Genomic DNA, 23,773 nt, shown 5'->3' with positions numbered 1-23,773 from the left:
TTGATGTTACTTGCAGGTACTTATCACTTTAAACAGTGAAAATTTAAGGAAACAATTTAAAATTTCTTTGAACTGAAGGAATAATGTATGAAAAGACTGCACAAAGATCCTCGTCTGTGTAGATAGGTCTGAACCTACTGTTTGGTGTATGAAAATCTGCACCAGGTGAAGATCTGTTATGCTTCTTGTCACTGCCTATGCTATGAAGTTGATAGGGTTTTGGGAGAGGATCCAGGGATGGTGATATGGAAATTCTGTACCCACTTGGTATACTGGAAAAGGCTCAGGAAGCGTCAGTAGCTTCTTGTGTTGTTCTTTCCCTCCCTTGTTTATTCCAGACTCAGACTTAAACTTACCTGCAACATTTCACATTTGCTTTTGAATCTTGTCTGAATTAGAAATCATGACCTGGAGCAGATGATGTGAAACGTGCCTTTGTTTTGGGGGTGGAAATCTGCACAGTCACCACTCGGTTTAGAATAAAATGCTGCTGCTTTTTTCTTTTTTCTTTTTCCTCTTTAAGTTTACAAACGATCAGGAATTTGGGTTTGGGAAGATTTTAAGTGGAGAAGTATGACTGCTAAAAAGAACCGTAATAATATGTCTGTAGAGCACTTTGAAGATTAAAAGCTCTATATACTGTAAACACTGTTAATAGTGTAGCTTAATCTGGAATAATTAGCATGAGCAAAATGTGATTTTATTTAATGTAAAATACAGTAGTCTAGAAAGTCTGTTGCACCTGTGTGTTTATTTTCACATTGTAACCAAGGAAATCCATCCTCTTTTCTGGTATAAGTTACTAGGGTTTGAGATTTTGCTTTACATACAGACTGACCTAGTCCAGAATAATGTTCCAGGAATGTGAAATGATGGGATGCCTCAGCTAGAAGCTAAAAAGGGATGTGGGTTTGGGTTTGTGGGTTTTTATTTTATTTTTTATTTTGTTTTGATTTGTTTGTGTTTAAAGGTGGTATAAAAGTGTTGCGCAACGTGTCATAAATGGAAGTGTTCAGGGGGCAAGTCAGCCTCCTTGAACTTGTGCTGTGGCTTTGGAGAAGACTTGAGTGAGTTTTGTTACAGAGCCATGCAGGTGCCAGATTTTGCTGGGAAGCGAACACCTGCCAGGCCGCTCCAGATAACTCAGCAGCTCGGAGGCATTTTCCCAGGCTCCCAGCTGAATGGTCGCTAATAGCCGTGGGAGAGGGCTTCCCACTGCTCTGCTCTGCACCACAGCCGCCTCTTGGCAGCCTCCTGGAAGCTCAAGGCAGCTTGGCTGCAACTCCTTTGGAAAGGAAAGCAAGTGTTGCTGGATAGTTTTACAGCACAGTCAGTGTCTGATACTTCCTCTCAGTGTCTTGGGACCATGAAATATAACAAGCAGGGCAAATTACCATTCCTTTAAAAGGCAGCACTCACTGGGGCATGTTACAGCTGAAAGTGAACTGTGGCTTTTCTAGAGTTACTTCTATTCAGTAATTATTGGGGTTCGTTTTCTTTCTTTTCCTTTTTTTTTTTTTTTTGTTAGCTGGTTGGTTGTTTCTTGCTGCTGATCCTTTGGATGCACAGTTTAGAAGAAAAACAAACGTCCAAACTACTATTTTTTTCCCTTTTTTTCTCCTGTTAATATTCTACAAATGAAGCTATATCTACATTTTATGATGAAGAGGAGCTCAAAGATGGGTCCGAGTTGGTTTGCTGTTGCTGATCACAAGATGTGCGAAACTTCTCTGTTACTGGCTGCAAAACAGTCTTTGTAGCTTGAGGGTAAAGCTTGAAAGGAATAGTTAAAAGAGTTAATGCTGGACTATTTGGTCTTCCAGATAGGATGATGAGCTGCTTTTGGTCCTCTCTGTGTATATACTGACTTTCCTCCTGGAGCATACTTCACAGCTTGCCCTAAAGCAGTGTTAGCGTATGCTGGTACATAAACAGCACTGATAGTGGACAAGTCTGAATTTGAGAGCAGATGCAGACTCATGCTGAGTAAGTGTGTAGAAAGTTTAAAAACTTGCAAGATGCATGAGATTGTCAGACAAGGTGTCCTTTTGGCTCTTAGTTTTTAGCTTTGTATTTCATGAAGCAAAAATGGTTAATTGGATAATATAGTTCTCTTGAAGGAAGCAGAAAGAGCTTATTGCAGTTTTTATAGCTCTGCAGTAATCCAGACTATTTTAATACTGGAAAGTTTGTGAACTGTAGTTGACTTTATAGACTAGATTAGATGTCACATACAAGAGGATTTCAAAATATTTGTTAAACATAGCCATATGGTGGTTTCAAAATACAGGTATTTTGAGTGCAGTGCATCTTAAATTTTTTATCACTCTTAGCAATAAGTACAGCAAATAATCTTTACTGGCTTTTTCAATGAAGTCAAGTAGTAAATAGTCATGGGAAGTCATAGAAACTAAAATTATTTTCTGGTGTTAGACTCTGGGCAGAAGTTATTACCTCAGATGCCAGTTCCCTATCAAGGCTCTATAATACTGTCAGTCTTGAGGTGAAACTACAAAAATTTGTAGAGCTGTCTGCATCTCTTATTTGAATATTTTGCCAGGTATGAGGGATGTGTTCTCCAGGGAGCAGTAACTGACAGAGTCAAGGGCTTTGGAGAGGAATTTGAAACTTTGTTCACACCGTTAGTCAATCAAGTATGATTAAATACTTCTCAGAGAATACCAGAACAGCATGAGAAATAATCAGATGTACAAGTCACCTGATTCTTAAAAGAATTTCAGGAGTGATGTATCATGCTTTTTTCCATGCGAAAGTGAAAGTTTCACACATTTTCATTTCTATTCCTTCCCAAGAAAAATACATTAAGAGGGTCCCTGACACACAGAGGTGATAAGACTCTTACTCTCTTCTAGGAAATTCATTTGTGAAGTTGTGCTTGTATGAATGTTACTTTTTTTGGCATTACAGAGATCACAGTGGAAATGCTATCGAGATGCTAATGACTTACTGATATGAAAGGCAAATTCCTTGCTTTGGCTAACCCTACCGACAGTGTTAAAGAACTGCGGATGCCAAACTGGAAATAGCTAAAAGTAATTTTCTTTAATTGAATTCATAAATATACAGTTAATAAAGATGGTGGATTACATCCAAATTTTTTCTGTAGCACTCATCATTTTCAAGAGATGGTTTAACTTGTCACATCTTGACTTGATCTTTGAAGGGAAGTCGAAATTTAGGTATCTTCCTGAGGGGAAGGAAAAAAGATGGCTGATAAATTTCAAGGAGCTTGATTGTGATCAATAACTGTAGTTCTTAACAAGTAAAGCAGTGCTTCGTGGAGAGCTCCAGCAGATGTTAAGAACAAGCAGAATTGTAGAGTGTAGGAGAGGACATGCCTTTTCCATATTATGCTTACGAATAAGGTGTGCCTTGGCACTTGCTCAGAAGAGATTAGGATGGGAGCATACGGGCTTTCCCGACTTCCTTTTAAACTGTTGGAGAGAACAGCAGTAGCACTTGATTTTCTGTAATTGCACCTAGGGTAGCTGACTGTCTTAAAAATACAGCAATAACATAAGCATTGCAAAACTTATCAGAGATAGAGAAAATATCACATACTGTCTTTTGCAAATTCATTTTACTGAAGCGTATAGAATGATTACAGAGGGAAGAGTCACAGTTGCTAACTTTCAATTTCAGGGGGAGTTAAGTTGCTAAATACATTTATAAATTGAGTCCTGACTCATTTGCTCAGTGTCATTTGTGAATTAAAGTAGAACAAAAGTAAAAACTGAATTTCTTAGCTGTAGTCTAATCACCTCTTTGCTGTAATAAAATCCTTTCTGTCGTTTTCTTATGATCCTGATGGACAAGGATTTTTGTCATTCTCAGAAGCCGAACACATGTGTATGCTGCAGGTATCTGCTGGGACAGCCAGGCTAACTGTGTACTTGTAGCTGTTGAGGAGTCTGTGTATGAATTTCTTTCTTAATTCAATACAGCTCTAAATAATTAGGCCTTTTTTGGATTTTTATTTTACAGTAACTTTTTTCTGTCACCTTTGAGTATGTCACCTTTCCCTAGAAAGCAGTCACACACAGTTAAGTAAATGATCATTGATAGTTTCCTGGTAGGGTACATGTGAAAGCTGTGTAGTAACTAGGACTCCAGCCTTTTGGACTAGTGACTCAACGCTAGGCTGTTAAGTAAATGGCATCTGTGGTCAATTAATTGACTTAGATTTATCTCTAAATTGTATGCTGTAACATGAAGGTTAGTATATTGCATAGACTTTTTCATTCCAAATGCTACTTTTCTGAGACTTTGACACGAGTGGTTTCTTTTTTAAAATATTCCTCCAAAGTTATATTTTCCTCTCAACCAATCCTTTCTTTATAGATATACCGCACTTTGATACCAGAATGCTCAAGATATCTTTACACTTATTATCTTTTTGTTTTATGTTGCAGCCAACAATTTTCACATTACTGCCTACTTTATGAAGAGATGGGTTAATCTCCGCTGTGCTCTAGGGAAACGTTATCGTGGTAAGAAATCAGTTTCAAACAGCATTACTTAGAATTTTGCATTTTTGTGAGTAAAAATAAAAGGGAACTGATAGTTTTTAAGTTTTGATCCACTTAAGATTTTTTTTTTTAAATCTTGCATTTGTTTACTCTGGAATATGTTGTCTAAAAAAGATAAATGTTTCTTAAGATATGATTATTCTTCTTCTTGAACTTAATTTTAAATATTTCTATGTCTTGCCCTAGGGTAATCAACGGAGTCGCACCAAATTCTCTATGAATGATGAGACTCAGCATTTTACTGAGTCTCTGCAGGGTGTATCAACCAGAGGTTGCAGTATGAATCACTTCACTATTACTTGAATGTCTTGTGACATCAACTGTATAGTACAAGTGTATGCAAGAAAAAGTTTTAATTCAGCTCAGTGCTATAAAATCTTTACATAGGTGATGTCATTGGACTAGATCCTTTTCTCATGTTTTCTCAAGCCAAGATGCTCAGTAAGGAAGTGATATCAATCCTGTCCTGCCAACAGCAATAAAGAGAAAATGTAATGATCACTGCCCTTTGTGTTGAGATTTTCATTTTTTTCCTTTTAATATAAAACAAATCCACCACCTGCCCCTAAAAATATTGACTATTTGAATGGATATCTTTAAGATATTTATCTTTTTTTTTTTTCAATTTAAATTCATTATATTCACAAATGTTTAAATCTCGCTTCAAATGCCAACTGTTTTTTTTATTCTGAATCTGTATTGGTGGAAGAGACTGGAGTGTTGATTTTAAACGTTTCATTGAAGTTGCAGTCTCTGTCTCCTGGGTGAATTGTATCTGCAGGAGAGTCTCAGCACTGTTTTCTCTATGTTAAATCCAGACCTTTTTCAAGGTCAGTGAATGCCTACTTTCATTTTGTTATCCAGCAAGTGAGATTGTTGTAAAGTATAACAATATAAATTACTAACTGGAATAAACTTGCTGTAGCAGTGCTGCCAAAAAGCAAGGCTTTGATTCTGCAGTCAAAACTTCCCTTCTATGTGAAGTTCCTAGCAAGACAGGAGCTTCGTTTTTCCAGGTTTCACTACTGATAAATATGGGAGTAACACATGTCCTCAAAAAATACTAAGTACTGATGTTTCTTTTCTGTCAGATATACCTAGCTTTTAACAAAAGTGAGCCTAAAAGAGAATCCTGCATACTGTAATTGGTTTCTCATTATCTAAAGTAAACTTACCTTAGGGATGAATTGGAGCCCCTCATAACAAATTCAGTCTTAACAAAAGTTGTCCAGCTTTTCTTTGTAGCCATTTGGAAGTAGCCTGCAGACTGCTCATGGTTTGAAAGCCGTTGTCTAAGACCTTTGAGGGTGGCCTTCAGTTCTGGATGGTACAAGCTGAGAAACAATAGTCTGGAGATAAGGCACAGCATGACTGTTTCCTTGGAAACAGTTTTGCTAGCAGTTGATATTTCCAAAAGGCTCATCATATTCATTATGCAGTTATCATGTAGCTTAACTAGCTGTTGTGCCAATAAAGATGTATCTGAATTCTCTCTATAATTTTTCAACCAATGGTGTTATGGTTTTATGATTTTTGTGGAATATCAATAATACAACAAAAATGATAAAACCATAACACAATGGCAAGTAGAAAGTAATCTGTTTTAACATCCCTATCTTTAAAAGCAATGGTTTGAGCAAAGGTACTGCTGGTAAGCTCTCAGAGGGCTTTGTCAGATGCTAATGGTGGTGGTAAAGGAGCAATACCTTCTAGAGAGACACTTTTCCATATGGATGATCATATCTGGCCAGTACTCTTATTTATTTTGTGGAGACCCTTCAATTTTCAATCCTCTGTAAATAGACATCTGCTTGTGTTCGCAACAAACTATGTGAACTTGAGTAAAATATAAATAATATATATATAAATATATAATCTATATTTTATATAAATATATAAAGTACCTTCAGTAACGTTTATTTATTTACTTTAAGTTCACTGTACTCAGCTGGAAACACTTGTCCGTAGGCTGAATTATTAAATCAAGACTGGATGGAATATGTTGTGCTGTGTTAAAGACATGATTAACAGCTTTTGTTATGAAAAGACTGATTACCAGAATAGCACAAAATAAATGGTTAAGTATTTTTTCTGTAGGTTCTGTCTGGTGTATTTGTCCAGAGGTATGTGTGGACTTCTTTGCAGCTATGACTGTCTTCTTGGGAACTAAACTTACCCTGACATACTGATATATTTTTGTAATGATTTTAACACAAAAATGAAATGTATGTATGTTTTCAGTGTGTGTGTTTTTTAATATGTGTATAATTAGTCTTCTTTCTGATTTTTTTTTTTGCACAGAGCTACGTATGTTTCCAGACAAATTTGTTGTTTGTATCAGTAAACTTGAATTTAATCCAAGTGCTTGGATGTGTGAAAATGATGCACTGGTATGTACAAAGCTGTTCTATAGTTTTTCTGGTTTATTTTATAGTGGTAAGATGAATGCTTATTTGTAGCTGTAATTATCAGCATATATGTGAATGTCATCTTGTGATCAAAATGTCACATTAACAGCTGTACAGAGTATTCAAAAGGGGATCCTTAAGTGATTGTTCAAAGCAAACAAGGATTTTTGGAATTTTTGGAAGCTCAGCATTTTCAGAGCCACATAGTCCCAGAACTTTGTGATTTGTCCTTGTAACGCTTTACTTACCAAGAGGATAATGGAGCAGTCAGTGGCTTTCTTGTATGTTTTCTTAGCACTTGTCCTGCAAGACAACTCAAATGAGTCAGTGCTAGGCTCTGTTGGGAAAAGAAGTCCCCAAGCATTTATGGAGAAAAAGGCAGGGGTGTGTGGTTAAATACCATAAACATTTCTGCTCAAATATTTAATCTTGAAGGCTTTATAAGGGTCAAGTGCTTATGAATTTCATGCTGCAGTTAACTGCTGGTTGCGTCAGGAGCATTCACGTTGGCCCTGGTGGCCTGTGGTGCAGCACACAGCCTGTTCTGAGCTCGCAGTGTCAGCGTCACATGCTGACCTCTGTGAATATGACAGTCATTTGTCTTAGATATATTAAAGTATGTTTGACATAAAAAAAAAAAAAACCTAAACATTGCATTTAGTACTTTTTTTTTAATATCAAGCAGGTCTGTATTTGCTACGCTAAATGCAATTTTTATTTTCTTGAGTCTTAAACTGGTCTTAAATACCCTTAAATGCAGAGCACTAAGGAAATACCTTTCCTTTTGCCAGGAAGAAATAAGTCTAACTGCTTTACAAGTAATTTGTTCTTTTGAAAATTATTATTTTCTCAATATTGTCTTGAAAAACTGTTTAGATGCTTTTAGTAGAAAATCCTGCCTTTGTATTTTGACTGAGAGATAGTTACTATTTCTTGTTTAAGAATCACTTATGAAAGATCCAATTTCCTCCTTTGTTATTTTTATTTAATTTTGATTGTTGATAAATTTTCTTTTTAGTTTCTTTCTGTGAGTCTGTGTGGTAAGAAGACAAATGAAAAATAGGATGATATGGTCTTTAGGTTGACTAATTGGAAATTTGATCTTATATGTGGAAAGTCCTACTCATTTAAAAAGGGTCTTTAAACGTTTGAGTTTAAAAAACAAAACAAAACTGTCCTATCTCAGTGGGATCATACTCAAATCAATACTGAAGCCTTGGGAGTTTGCTTTACTTAGAGAGGCAGTGCATGCACATAGAACAGTGGCACGTTCAGTGTAGTGTGTTGGTAGGAGAGGATAAGATAAAGCTATCCTTAAGTCATTGATTTGAAAAACTAACAAGAATTGAACAGACCCTCAGCAGATGTTCTGGGGTACCTTCTTAACTCTTGTCACTCTAACTTAAGGGGCTTACTGTGGACTGTTTTGTTGCTCCAAAATTTATACAGCATGTTAATACTATTTTTTTTCTCTTACAGTATGGGTCAGTACTTTGCCAAACTGAGTGGGTGTATGATTGCAACTGAGGGGTAGTTTCAGGGGAGTTTTTTTGTCACTTTAGAAGTAAAGACTGGGGGTCTGCACTTTGTTTGCATACTTTTCACTACCCAATTTAGCACTGAGTGTGCTCAAACTCTAAATTAGACTACAAAAGACCACCCAGAAGACCTTTCTGTTGATAGACTCCAGTGTATTCTGTCATGGGCTAAAAATGAGGCATATGTTTTGTTTTCCTATGTGTGTTGTTTGGGTTTGAATCATTCATTTCATAATATGTATTTAAGTTCTTTTTTGTGTTTAATCAGCTCACACCCTTCATTTGAGGGTCCATCTGTGTTTTATAAAAGCAGCTGACTCTGTGTTAGTGTAGACTTTGTCACATTTCAGTGTTGTTTATTGTCACTGTGATAATCTTACTCAAGACTTAACAATTTTTGTTTTATACCTGCTTTTGTGTAGTTTTATGACTTGGGGCAAGCATTCATTCCTGAGCTATTTTGTCTCTCCTAGGATGGACAGTGATTAAACCAAGAGTTTTAAGAGAAGTAGCCAGATGAGAAAGAAAATTCTTCTGTCCTACACTTTAGGAAAGATCATAATTATATTGCTTCTGAGATATTCACGAGCACAAATTGCATGCACAGAGTACTCAGAGAAGCAATTGGAAGCCTTGTGATGTATCCTTTAAGACCAAGGAAAGGTGGCTTAGACAGACTCTGTCAAATTAGATTAATTTTAATTAGAGATTTGAGAGCATTTCTAAGGAGTAGATCTGAAATAAAATAGAAGATCAACTGATACACAACTTTCTCTTTTCTAAAATCTATTTAGAAGAAGGTGTAGTTGTATCTGTGAAACAGGCTGCAGGCAGTAATTATCATTTTCAAAGAAATTTCTTTTTTAAAGAAACATCACAGCAAATTATTGAAAATACTAAAGCAAATTGAAAGTCTCAAGGAAAAGATGGAAGAATAGCCCAGCCTATTAGTGCTGAGTACAAATATAAAGCCATAAAGCCATCATTTCCTGTTTTGCAGAAGTGTTTTTAATCTTGAATGTTTTATCTTGAAAAAGAAGACTTTGCTTTGGGAATATGGCAAAAAAGAAAACCCAGGCAAATGAAAGAACTCTAGAGAGATCAGTCGTCTCTGCAAAAATGGCAACACTTTTGTGCTGATTATTATGTAGAGAGCTAAAATGGAAAATTGGAAATGGGTTATCTGAAGAAAGAAAGTGGAAATGGAAATGGGTGGAAGCTTTATTGAAGGCTTGGGAGCATTTGAAAATGTGCTAACAATGGAGTATTCATTGATAACTACATCAGCTTTATGCTGGAATCTATGAGAGGAAGCGCTTGTAGGGAGAACATAAAGGAGGTTAAGCTAATGACGGAATCGAAGTGGAAATTTGAAATTACCATTCATATGAAATCAGAAAAGAAAGTGGAGAACAGGAGATCCTGCCTTGATTAAAACGATCTCTAGGTAACCATTAAGCTTTGTTAAGTTCAAGTTAAGTTGCAGAGAAAATTAGAGAATATTGCTCTTAATAATGAAACAAAGCAAAATATAATAATAATAATAAATAAATAAAAAGCATATACAGGAACAATAGGAGGAGAAAAGTGCTAAAATTATGCCCTGTGCTTCTTAAATCTCCAAGGCTGGAGGAAGTAACATTTCATCATCTTCATACATGTCTGATTTTATAAATTGTTGTGACATACTTTATGTACATTGCAGAATTCTCTTTATTAAAACAAATGTTATAAGAGAGCAAATGACATAATTTGCTTGGATTTTGATTATGCTAGTAAGAGGCTTCTGGTTCTCCCATTGAAGACATGCACACTTAGCTTTGTTTAACACAGAGCTTGATATTAGAGTGCTGCTGCAAGGTAGAATGAGAAGGAAAACCATTTTATTTTTTTAACGCAGGAACAATTTGAAACGATTACTAGAAGATTTTGTGTGAATTTAGTTAACTTAAGAACTTCAAAGTGATATCAAATAGAGCAGGGGAAGCAGGAAATGCTGTGGGATACAGTTGTACAATTCTGTCTATAAAACTGCCTGAATATCTATGATCTCAAAGTTAAACTGCTGTAGTTTCTAATGAAAAGGCAATCTGTGTTTCCTCTAGTTCCAGCTGTATATTGCTTTCCTTTCTGGTTACAATGGACCAACCAAGTGATTCTTCAGCCAAGAATGAATTAGTTCATTGAGCTGACCTGAAAGATAATGATTTACTTGTGAAGTTGTGGGTTTGTTTTGTGGTTTTTTTTTTTAGTTTTTTAAATTGGAGGATTAGTTTTCCATCATCTCAGTTTACTTAACAAGCTCATACCGTGCCCTAGAGTTGCTGATTGTGACACAAAAAGTGTTGCAGGAGCATGCAGCCAGGACTTGGAGAAGACAGTGGGATCACCCTTTGAGGTAGCAGCTGATTATTACCCTCCTTTGTAGGTAACATCCAGAACGCACACTAATATTATCTTCTTCATACTTGCTTAGTTTTCAGATTCATTATCAACTTCTAAATTTCATAAAGTGCATTTTTCATTTGTTTTCAAATCTCATGCAAAATTTTTGTTTTCAAATCTCATGCAGAATTTTATTTGGTAATTTTTGGAGACATAGCTAGAGGAAAACAGTGTTAAGCTGTACTTTGGCAATATTTTCAAGAGGGTTCACTGCAGGGGAAACTGCAGACCAGGAAATCCTATCCATATACCACACGTGGGTGAATGGCTGAAGAATTTTGTTTTCACTTTGAGTTTCCACTTTTGATACTTCAAGATTTTGTCCTTATTTTTTTTTCCCTCTCATTTTTTTTAACTCAACCTAATGTAAGACTGAACTGTGCAGTACCTCCTGCTTTCTCTTCTCTGAGCTGTGCATTCTTGTCCTTGGTGTCTGTCAGTACTGGCATGTGGGGAGCAGGATCAGTTCACTGATTCCTCTGAAAACAAGGGTTTTTGGTTTTCTTTGTTGTTGCTGTTTGTGCGATTAGTCTTTAGCTGGTTGACTTTCTTGGCCAGGTTCTCACTGTGTGGCTGCATAAATGATGCAGAGGATTTTGGCAGGACTATGTGTTTGATAAGGGTGAGATTTCCTTTTTAATCTCAGTGTAGCTTTGAAGAGTGCTCTGATACTATTGTTTTTGACTAGGGAACAAAGAAGAAAGCTACGGCAGTTTTAAAATATTCTCTTTTGTCACAGGTGTTTGCCTCTTCTTGGATATCACCACTCCTATATAACAGAGTTTGCCAAATGGTCTGTGTGCCTGCACCTCATCTTGTTATAATTCAGTCTTATGGATTCATACAAACCGAAGTTCACTGAGCTTTCAGTTAATGCACTGAATGAGTGGGAGAACCTGGGGTGTGTGCTCCCTTCTGCCAACCCTGATGTGGGAGCAGAAAGCTCTACAAAAGGGGAGGGAGGATACCCGAGAGTGGTAATGTGGGAGATTGCTGCAGCATGATTTGTCAGAACTTGTCTTAGTTTCTTCTTATAGCTTGCAAACAGACTGATTCATTTGCTGCACAGCAAAAAATATCATAGCTGTCTGCCGTTTGTTATAGTAATGTTCCAGAGAAGTGGACAAAGAATGAAGTGAAATCTGACAGTTATTTCCATTAATCAAGACTAGAGAAGGTTGTGGAGAATTTCAGAAAAACCTCACAGTGGTTGGTGCAAGAGGGTTAGGACTGTAAATTAAAATCATCTATTGATAAATGTAAAGTCTTCTTACTGAAAAGAGCAATTATGTTGTGCGTGCATACTGCTGAGTGAATACACTAAAATCTCTGGAAAAAGGCCAGAAGTGTGCTACAAGGAACCAACTGAAAAAATGGTATTATTTGGCAGTAAATGAGACCAAATTTTAATGTATATTAGGAATGAAATAAAAAGTAATATCTGAATTGTCTTAATGCCAGTAAGCAAGTCGAGCGTATCTTCATTAAAACATTATGTACTTCTCATAGTGCAAAATGTAGATGAAAAATAGTAGTATGTAGAGCACTGTAAATGCAACATAAATTCTTAAGCACGTACAATTATTTCCAGATGAAGCAATCTTCAAAAAGGAGTGACAAATTAAGTAATCTTTCACTGATTTTAGTAGTTGCTTCTTACATGAGTACTGCAGTTGATTTAAATATAACTACTTAGCAGCATTTGCAAGATCTCATTTGTCTAAGGCTTGTGGTTATTTAAGATATTATCATCTGTCATCATTCTTTCACCTTCCTCATTTCGCTCTCCCCTCTCACTCTCTTGCTGTCCCGGTTTATCCTGGTGTTTAATACAGATCTGAGCTCAGATTTGTAGACTTTTCACTGAATGATGTTCTTTTGGCAGACTTTGAGAGGATGAGCACTTCCAAGAGACGTGGAGGGCAGCTGGCAGTGTTAATGTTTAAACCTAAGTGAGCTAAAGGTTTTATTTAGTTGCCGTGCATCTGAGAGATTTTGATGACTAGTGTGGAAAGATTAACTAACTTGAGATTTTGATAGTAGTTTTCTGTATTCCTCTTGTTCAAATAATTTGTCAGGTTTTTTCTTCTTTTTTCTTTTTGAAAAGCAGTCAGTTCCTCAACCTCCAACAGAAAACTCTTAAAACTAATTGTAATTGTACCTCTTGACTGAAAAGTAAGCTGAAGTGTATGATGGAAGGGTTTTTGAACAAGCAATGATTTCTGCTGGTCAGCTGGGTAATTCTCACCCAAGCCTTATGGCAGACTTTTCTCATCAGTGTGTTTGCATATGTTCTGTGCATATTCTTATTGTGTCCACATTTCCATTTTGTTGTAGTAGATAGTGACTATGACATGAGTTTGGAAACGAGGGCCTTGAAACAGAATGCATTTTCTGTTCCTCTTACTTCCTCATGTTGCATCCTTAATCCCAAAGGATTTAATCCTGACTTAATCCCAGTCGTTGCTGGAATTTAACAAAGCAACTTTTTTGTTTTTATCATGAATCATCTTTTCCCTTCTGCTGGTCACCAGCTTATACCATAATGCCACTCATTTCCTGGCTTATTTCCTATATCCCATCCACCTAGATGACCCAGCTCCCTCCTGTTTGGTTGGCTGCACCATTGCTGCAATGATGGAGCTACCCTCTGTAGATACATTTATAAGGGTTTAGAATATTAGAAAAGTTGTTTCTTTGTTTTTGCTTTACTTTAAACATGTAATAGCTGACTGACTTGCAGAGTTTTCTAAATCTGTTGTATTTTCTTGTGCTTAACATGTGGCTTAACATCTATCTGAGGGGAACAATCCACAGCATGAGCTCAGAAATCTTGGGGATTTGTGGACCTGGGTGTTTTGTTCTGGGAAGTGTGCTACAACATTTACTAAGCTGTTGAACAGTAGTTCTCTCCTAGTCTGTGCACTTCTGCTGTTTCATATTTTAGCTAATGTATAACCAACAAGATTAAGAATTGAAGTTAGTATTTCCAAGATCTCATACCATTCTTAAGTGCTCTTATAATTGTATAGAGAGAATAATTATTCTTAAAAGTTGGTGTACTCTGTTCAGATTTTTTTTCTTAGAATGCATGTTTTGAGTGAACAAAACAGTGTAGTATATGTCATCTATTTTAAGTACTGCTTGATTCTGACAGACCATTTAGATTTGGCAGGCAGACAGGATCCTAATATCAGGCTGCTAAAAGCTGTAGCACAAGATGACAGGAGTGGCTTGCTTTTCCTCCACATACCTGTGTGAAAGTTAGTAGTAGATTCCTTCTCTTATGGTGAGCTGGGGGAAGTAACCGAGCCCCACAGGAAATTGCTGTTGTCTTAGATATTGAAAAAGTCTTTTAAGAATAAAGTGTACATTTTATGTGCATGTTCTCATCAAGAACTAACAAAGGCAAAAACCAAAAGATTAATTGCAATGGTTGGTTGCAGATCTATGTGTATAAGATACTGGTTTTCTTCTTTATAGAAAAAAAAAAATATTACTTCAGGTTTTCTTTATTGACCTTAGTAAAGATTATTTTGTTTGAAAAGCCATTCTGTTTTCCTCAGTTTCTTATCAGTGGACATTCTTTCTGAAGATAGAATCTCAGTTTGCTAGCATCAGTGTATGAAATTAAAATGATTAATAGCTCAATTACTTAACATTAATTTTAACACTTTTTGCCTTCAAGCAAATATACATAGAGTGTATTGAGTGCTTCTTGGGTGTGTAAATAAATCATTTGTTTTGAGAACACTTTCTGTGGCTTTAGAAAAAGTGTTAAGTGTGTTCTTGCTACTTGTGTTAGATATATTTGTCAAGTGTTAAACAGGCACCCTTCTAACTTTTTTAATACAATAATATGATTTTTTTAATACAGTATCACAATTTCTGGCTTGTGCCATTTGCAGCTTGTTAAGAATTCTTTTTTTTTTTCTATTATCTTGCAAGGTAACTCTGAATTTCCTAAATTTGTAACAATTTAGGATTCTTGCTATACCCAAAATATAATTAAAATCCAAACAAAAGACTTCAGTAGCAAAAAGGTATTTTCCTCACATAATCTGTATTCTTTAAACCAATCTGATCCTTTGGGAATTTTTGGAATGTGTATCACAGGGATTTGTAACGAATTGGCCAAATTTTGGACTAAGTGGTCCAAAATCTTAGGTATTCTTATCTTAGGTACTCTTGACCAGCAAAAGCTTAATAGCTGAGATCCCTAAAATCTGATCACAATGAATTTTCATGGTAGATATTGAAGACTGCTGATCTGGAAGTTAGATTTTGCTTTTTGTGCTAAGCTTCTGGTAGGTTTTCTAGTTATGCACTGAGAAGATCCTGTTTTCTCTGGTTATTACCCCAGTTTCAACTTTCTCAGAAGGGTGTATTTCAAAACCATCATCATTCCTTAAAAATGGTTGCTTCAAATGAGAAATCAGTACTCCCACGTGTAACATGGAAAGTGATCCTTGCTATTTTTGCTAAAGCTTTCTGACATACAGGACGGAACGGTCCATTTGAAAATGTAGAGCAATATTCTGCAAGTCTAATCAAGGAATTGTATTTCAGGTTGAGAATACTATCCTTTTCTGAACTTGGAAAATTGCTGTGAATGTTTTACAATGCAGGAGTTCCAGGCTGAGAGAGCTGGGGCTGCTCAGCGTGGAGAAAAGGCTCTGGGGAGACCTGAGAGTGGCCTTTAGGTATCCAGAGGGGGCCTATAAGAATGAAGGTGGCAGATTCTTTAGCAGGGTCTGTTGTGACAGGACAAAGGAAAATGGTTTCAAAGTGAAGAGAGGAGTTTTGGACTGGATATAAGGAAGAAGTTTTTTACAGTAAGAGTGATGAGGCACAGAAACAGGTTGCCCGGAGAGGTGGATGCTCTGTGCCTAGAGTCATTCAAGGTCAGTCTGGACAGGGCTTTGAGCAACCCGATCACGCCATGGGTGTCCCTGTTCACTGCAGGGGAGTTGGGCAAGGTAACCTTCAAAGGTTCCTTCCCTCAATTGTATGATTCTCTAAGTAGAATCTGTAAGACAGCTACATTGCTGCTACATTGCTACACTGGAAGCACTGGAAGCTTTGCATCACATAGAAATGAAATGAGACACTGGGATATTTTCATTCATGTATGGTAGGGCAGAAGGCTCACCCTGAAGTCCTATTGCTGTCTGTTTTTTATCAGTTAGATTATAGTATCTGATTCATCCTTCACTGACAAGCATCCCCACTTGTCTAATGAGTCTTTTTCTGTTTACCAGATTGAATAGCCTTGTCTGACCTCTCTGATCTGCTGGGCATCTATTATAGTAATGTTGAGACCTGAAGGTTAGCCTATGTGATTGAGCTCATGATGGCATTAAGAAAAATCATGCAATTGCAACTTACATAAAGCTCCCAAGAATAACTATTTAACTGATTTTTTCACTGATTTTCATTTTATTCATGTGTGTGACTGGGAAAATACTTTATGCCATTGCTTCTTCTATATAATTATATTCAGTCTGACGTTGGGGGACTGTCTTGCTGCATGTGCTATATGAGGCCTCAGTGGGGACTCTTATATGCTACTCCAATGTTAAAGATGAGTTAGGGGACTTACTGATGTTTTCTGTTCAGTTTTTTTGGTGAGCAACTTGAGCCCAATTGATAAGTGCAACTCAGAAACAATGTGATTTTTTTTTTTAAGCAGACATGAAATTTAATTATCCCTTGGTGTTACTTCATTAGTACATAAGCATGTACGACAGTTATCCTGAGCATAGTAGTAGGAGACAACTAGAAAATGCGGAGCCAACCAGAGGAGGGAAGGGTGGCAGCATTGTTTGCTTTGCATTTTTTTTTCTCACGCCTACATCCCAAACCCATGACTGAAAAAAGAAGAAAAAAAAAAAGTGAGCAATATTGTCAGGCTTATTCGTGGAAAAGTCCAAACCTTTCAATCTTCTTCACAATAGAGAGACGTAAGGATTCTTCATAAATGCAAATCCATAAATAGTTCTTTTGCATTTAATGCTGTGCTGCTCAACTGAGCTGTGCTGGAGAGAGCTGCAGATGGCAGCCACCCTTCTTTTGGATGTGTTTGAAGGTTTCTTTTTAATTTTGAGTTCAAGCACAGATAGTAAAAAAAATGGATTTTCAATTTGAGAAGCTTAAAGCAAGTATATTGTGTGCCTAGCAGTCATATTTATGTGTAGGTGTGAGTAGAATTGTGTGGTGTCTTTTCCAGACATCTCTTTGAACAAATGTTGAGGATCTACAGGGCAGGTTTTGTAAGGTCAGTACTTTTGGGCAGGTAGGGTAGTAGGTCTTTGTAAGCTTCATTTCTGCATGCCCTTTGCTGAGTTTTAGTGACAAAAAGGAGGGAGCTTACCCTAGGATTTTAAGAGCACAGATTTCTAATAGATCTTGGCAGTTCAAGGGCTAGAGAAGCATTTTAATCTTTTGTGCCCACCCAGTCTCTATACAAATGTAAATATGTCTGTCTTTAACAATTTGCCAAGAAATGTGGTTTTAATTTGTTAGCAGCAACCCCACTCCCTGCAGCTCTTTCAGAGTCAAGTCACAAGTCTGGCGGTGCTTTGACGTTTTTCTCTGTCATGGTGTCATTGTTTATATGATGTCTGCTTCTGCTGTCCTCCTTTTTATGCCTGGAATATTTTTCTTTAATTATTTTGCTGCCTAAAAGGAATTTGGGATTACTAGACAGGATGAGAACAGATTAGCTTTTTTCTTTCTTTCTTTAACAAGTTCTGAAGTTCCCATAGGAAATAAATAGTATTCCCAAAACAGGCAGGGTTTTTTATTTTTCTTAATTAACTAAAATTATTAAGTCTAATAACGAAAATAAAGGAAGTATCACCAGTAATGGCTGAGTGTCTTAGTAGTATACGGAGTGCCCATTGTTGTTATTTGTGACTCTTTGCCTTCTATTGTGGACTTATTCCAGCCTTAGGGAGTTTACATCACTCCTAATAGCAAAAGGCTCTTTGGTTCCCACAGAGTTTTTCAAAGACTGACTCATATGCCTCATGTTAATTGTTCAGCTCTCAAAATACAGCACTTACAGGGTGTGGTTCCAAGGGGAAAATCTACTGTACTTAGAGGGCATGTTCAGAAGTGTTTCACATATAAATCATTTTGATTTTTTATTTTTTTAAATGCCTTAACCCTTTTCTGTCACTGTGCTGTGCGATAAGTTGCTGGAAAACAAAATGAAGAGTTGATGATGGCATAGCGAACGTGTCTGCCCTTCCATTCTGAGCCCTTAACTTCCAGTCTGACTCAGCTCACAGCAGAGTGGCTTTGTTAGCTCTGCCTCCCTCTGGGGTCTGCTCTTCACACCCTAGACTGCACATTCCAGACAGCAGTCGTTCACTGCTCATAATGGGATACAAGTTAGAACTGAGGCTTATTGCTTACCTGCAGTAGTAAGTATGTGTGGACGGCAACCGTCCGCGATCCTCCTCTGCCTGCACTGACACACGGGTTGTTGTACAAAGTACTACTTTCCACCCATCGTTTACCATATCTAGAAAAATCATCTTAGTGGTCTGGTGGTCGTCTGGTAGTCTGCCTCACTGATGTTCTCAGCTGAGGACTGAAGCAGATATAGTGTAATTAGCCTTTCCAACTGCCATAACTCAGAGAGGGAAGTTCGGATGCTTCTGTTTGTACTTCCCTGGCTAAGTAAGTGCTCTCCGGCTGCTCTGATACAGCGTTATTGTGCAAGGTCGTTCAGTCTGAGCTGTGCAGATGTTACTGGAAATCAAAGTAGTTTCTACAGACTTTACAGTTATAGTCTGTGCATACTCTTAAAGGTAGCGAAGATCTTTTGGTATCTTCATAATATTTCCTTCTTTAATAGCTCGCAAAATATGAAAACATACGAAGTTAAATGAGGAAAGTCCACGTCTCTCGCAGGAATAGAAGCAGCAATTCATCTTTCAGATTAAACTAGTTGGGCTTGATTTTTTGAGATGGAAATCACATTGCATGCATGGCCAATGTATTTTGTGCTTACTGTAAACACGCGTGTTGCAGCGTTAGCGCACAGAACTTCATGCATCTGTTAATGCACGCAAAAGCATTGGCACAGATTGCCTCTAAAATGAAGGCTGAAAACAGCTGTTCTTTTTGAAAGTGTCAAAAGAGCCCATTTTCTTTGCTTGACCTGACTACCCTCTTTCTGCTTGCAAGACAGAAAATTGATTTCACTGCTTTATTCTTCTGGAAAGAGAGGTGGGATTTACTCCCTCTCCTGTCAAAAACTGAAGTGGGCAGGGCTTAATCCCATTGCAGTGACAGGTTCCTGAGTGGTGTTCCAGGTAACTGTCAGGCACATCCTTAGCCTCCGCTGTCCCTCTGTGCTTCCATTCTTTTGTACCACCTATCTCTTAGTGTGCTGGATTTAGAGGGTGGATCAAGAAATGGCACCAAGAAGCACTCTCTACATTTGATGAACCCCATCAAAAGTTCAAATTGATCTAATGAAGAAAAAAGCTATCAGAGGAAAGGAGACATACAAAGCCTCTTCTCTTCTTGACTTGGAGTGGTTTTTTGTTTGTTTGTTTTTTCTCTCTAGCCTCAGAGATAATATTTTTTAGAAGTATGTGGTGGTTAACAGTGAAATCAGCAACTGGCCCTTCCCTCACTGAGATCCTTTCGTTGTGAAAGGAAATGCTCACAGCTTGAAGAAAAAGAGCATTTTCCTTCCCTCCCAGTTGCCTTAATCTCATAGTATATAAAACTATGGTACTGCTGTTAGTTGAGACCAGAAAGAATTCCCCTGTTGTCCTGTAGTAGCCAACCACCACAAGCTGTGAGTGTTTGAATGTTATTATTAAACGTTTTAACCCTTACCTTCTCTAAATGAGCAAGTAATACTCTGTATATTTTTTATAAGTATGGAAAATTATGGGAATTCTTCTGAGAATAAGTGTATAGACCACTGCGCCAGTCAGTCTCTTCAGAAAAAGAAACTGACAAACATGCTGCTGTCTGCAAGAGAGATTCCTGGCATTTGTCACAGTTTGAGCCACAAAGATGTCAAATATTTGCCAACAGTTTCCTCAGATGGTTTGGAAAGCTACATCCTTTATGTTGCAGTCTTGTTTGTTTGCGGTATATTTTAGCATATGAAATATGTTCATTGGGAGTCTGAAAAGGGAGTGAACTGACTAGACTCCCAAGTATTAAAAGATTAAAAATAATTCTGTTCTTAGCTGTTTCTTTTAGACTACTCAGATCAGAATAATAAAGAACATCTGCAAGTCTTAGTATTAGAAATGGAGCTTAATGTTGAATAATCATATCTTGATGTGTCACGTTTTAAACCTGTGTTTTCTTTTGGGACAGAAAGAAGTTTCCAGTGGGACATCTGAATATTTTGCTGAGTCTGCTGAGAACAGAAAGCTTAAGCTTAGTCTGAATGAGCAGATAAAACAAGACGTCTTGAAAGAAATGTATGTCTCTTTGTTTCTAAGCTGTTATATTTATAATCTGATAGAATTTGTGTTAATAGAATCTAGCCTATGTAATAAAGTGTCAACAAAAAAGATAGTATAACATCTTTGTAAAAGTTTATTTAGTGTTATTATGGCTGCTACTCTGCTGTGAATAAAGCACATAAAATGATCTTCCTTATTTTGCACAACACGAAAAATCTATGTGGGTTATAATAGCTTTTATATCTCCTGTAGCACAAAGCAGAACAAAAACGGTGTTTTCTTCTTGAAAGAAGCTCTGAGCCAAAATAAATAAGTACTGTTTGAATCTGGTGAAAAACACTTGCAAATATATATATTTCATTTGTTTTGACAATGTGTAGTGGTTGTGCGTTAGTCTGAATGTTTTGCCACAGCTGAAGAGTGCCCTGCACAACTCTAGCCTATAATGGATGAGGGCTTTTGTTGGTCAGCTGAGCGTGTTGCCTGCTGTACCAGGGTGCTACTTTAATTTTCACTGCCAGAAGTTCCACGTATTTAGTATATCAACTGTAGACTTGGGGATTTGCTCTGAACTCTGGCAACTTCAATTTTAACCTGCGTTGTCTTGTTTGTTGTCTTCAGAGAGGAGATTAGATTTGGAGGAATGCCACTTCTACCTATTTTGCTAGGAACCACTTGTCCAAAGAGTTAAATATCAACCCGGGAGCTGCTCAATGCCAGCAGACCAGAGGAAGGCAGTTCCAGTATGGGAGGTTCTACAGCAATATCTTTAGACCGAAAACTTGAAGCAGGCAGCTTTGGTACTTATGCATAAAGCTCATCTCGCAGTGAAGTTTAGATTTGTAGGTAACAGCACTGCTGAGGAGTGCTTATGAACTGATGCTCCATCATGTCCCTTGTGATTGATTCCCTTTTCCTGTATAATTCCTTTTGGAATATCATCTGTGTGCATTACCTAAGTCCTTCCCAGATGAGCAGGCTTGATATTAGTTGAGTGGTGGTTAGCTTTAAAGTAGTGCTTTGAAATGTCCTGGGAAAAATTCCAGAGGAATGTTTCTAAACTAGAGATTAGAAAGTCGCAGAGGCGCACACAGTGCTTCTCCAGCCTGCCCCCCTCTCTTCTTTAGATAGCCATTATGCATATGGATATCTGGGAATGGTTTGAAATCATTTAGGCACTTATGAAATACTTTTTTATCTAGCCGGTTTGGGAAGGAATTCAATATACTTATGTTGTGCTGACCTTTAACACTTGTAATGAATCCAGTTCTGCCTCTTGGAATAGAATGTGAACTCCTTCATGGCTTAGTCATTATTAAGAAGGGTTCCCCTAGTGCAGTGGAAAATCAGATGGATAATACTTGATATTATCCACACTAGAGAAACATTACTGCTTGTCAGGATGATATACGGGCATTTTTTTCCACATTCAAAAGGAGAGTTGCCCTGGTGGTCTTTCAGAGTTTGTAAGAAGGGCAGGTGGAGACAGCAAATGTTCATTTTTATTAAAAGCAATGTTTCTTTTCTTCGCAGTGTGAAAAGGACAAAAAAAGGAGAAAGTAGTATGAGCAAACCTCAAACCGGCAAGGACTCCAAGAACGTGGATCTTGGCTCAGTGGGCTCACAGACAGGGAACAGAAAGAATGACTGTCAAACTCCTCCCAGCCCTCAGTCAGAAGTGAAATGGAGGAGCACAGGACAACCGAAGGACTGCATAAATACAGCTGAGAGCAACTTGGAGCTTCCTGTTTTGGAGCTGGAAAATAATGTTAATCAGAGACAGCCGGCGGATGCTAGCAGCCAGCAAAAACCTCACTCTGTGGAGCGGTTGAAGTCAAGGCTTCTAAGCAAGAATTCTCCTTATAGCTATGAGTCAGCACTGGTAGTCTCAAAACAAAGTCAGAAAGCGACCAAAACACAGGCTCTAGAAAATAGCTGTAGTTCAGAAGAAAAGTTAGACCATTTTGAAGAAATATCCTCTGGGAAGGCTCCTTTAATTCTTAGCAACACAGAAAAGAATAAGTGCAGTGATGATCACTTAGGTCTGTTCTTGGAGGAGAAGACCCCACTTAATTCCAGGTTGTTTTCTAAACAAGACTTAATAAAAACTGCATCTGATGAAGAGTTAGTTACTTTTGAAAAAAACCCCTCCCAGCCTCTTCCTATGAGGATAAATCAGAATGAGCCAGGCACAAACACTGAAGAATCACCTGTGGTGCCTTCATCATTAGAAATGCAGGCTGTCTCTTCAGAGAAGCTGATCCAGAAAAGGAAAAAAGAAGGTGAAGGTGGTCTCAGGAAGTTAAAACTACGAAGGCTTAAGAAGCCATGAAGACTGATATCACCTTCATAGTATGGTCAGGCAGGCAGATTTAGGTTTGGAAAGCATATATAAAAAGTAGGAAGCAATTTAAAAAATACATTAAAAAATAGTGAAAATTAGATACAATTTTAAGTAAAAATTCGGTAACAAACTATCTTAGCTATTTTGAACTGTGATGAAGGTAATTACCTCTTTTGGTAGTAGATGCATAAATACTGTACAAAACAAATGTAGTATTTAGAGAAAGAAAAATCTCCTGTAATGTAATATTTACTAAGCAAAATTTCAGATCAGTGGTTATTTTGATACTATTAAAACATCCTGACAGCTGATGGCAGTACAATTTCAAATCACTTTTATAATCTATTAACAGCTACAGTTATCTTTTTTATTTTTATTTTTTAGCTGTTTCTAAACGCACCATTTATTTTAGTAAAAATGAATCCTTTTTCTGTGTTAGGAAAATCGTGGTTTATCCATGTGATATTTACAAGAGTGAGGCAAATTGAGGTTATTTCAAATAAATCTTTAACCAGATGTTAATATTGCTGGTAATTTAAGGCCACGTTTTCAGTTGGTTTTCCCTTGCTTGTGCTGGGGCAGTTTTCACATGAATGCATATTTCTAAACTGAGCTGTGGATGCAAGCGATGATGCATTCACTATCTGGAAAAACATAACACAAGTGTGCACTCAGGTTTCAAGATCAACCCTCGTTTGTGTGTGAGGACACCACACAGTGCTTTTCAGGTGTTAGCAATCTGAATTTTTTAAGATAGAGTTAATTTTGAAGTGCTCAGTGCTTTTTAGTACTGTTTTTATAACTTGTATGCAAACGTGCTATGGAAACGTGACTTCTTATTTCGTGTTTATATTTTTAAATGGTTAAAATAAAATGGTGAGCAATTTCCTTTTAATCATTCTCTCAAAATCAGTGTGAGCACAGAGATTTTATGTGAAGCAGATTTTGCAGAATTCTTACTGCCATACGCTGATGTTGTGAGTAGCCTCATTCAGATGCATGGGGAGACCCACATCCTTAGCACTGGAGTTGGTATATA

General features: G+C 37.2%; 1 protein-coding gene across 1 annotated transcript in view; it reads left to right on the top strand.

Annotated features, from left to right (window-relative positions):
• SLX4IP (SLX4 interacting protein) overlaps window positions 1–22,952 on the top strand; it is a 72,309-nt gene extending 49,357 nt beyond the window's left edge. Inside the window, exons 6-9 of the mRNA XM_065733183.1 lie at window positions 4,434–4,511; window positions 6,852–6,940; window positions 20,299–20,405; window positions 21,924–22,952. Of these exons, the coding sequence (XP_065589255.1) occupies window positions 4,434–4,511; window positions 6,852–6,940; window positions 20,299–20,405; window positions 21,924–22,722 (1,073 nt within the window). The 3' untranslated portion in view covers window positions 22,723–22,952. The remainder of the gene's footprint in view (window positions 1–4,433; window positions 4,512–6,851; window positions 6,941–20,298; window positions 20,406–21,923) is intronic.
• Window positions 22,953–23,773: the final 821 nt, after the last annotated feature.

Source organism: Cyrtonyx montezumae, unplaced genomic scaffold (genome assembly GCF_038088225.1).
Source record: "Cyrtonyx montezumae isolate F1298 unplaced genomic scaffold, pur_monq_1.0 scaffold_0, whole genome shotgun sequence".
Classification (NCBI taxonomy): Eukaryota; Metazoa; Chordata; class Aves; order Galliformes; family Odontophoridae; genus Cyrtonyx; species Cyrtonyx montezumae.
Note: the sequence above shows the minus strand (reverse complement) of the source record. Positions and strands in the feature narration are given on the sequence as shown.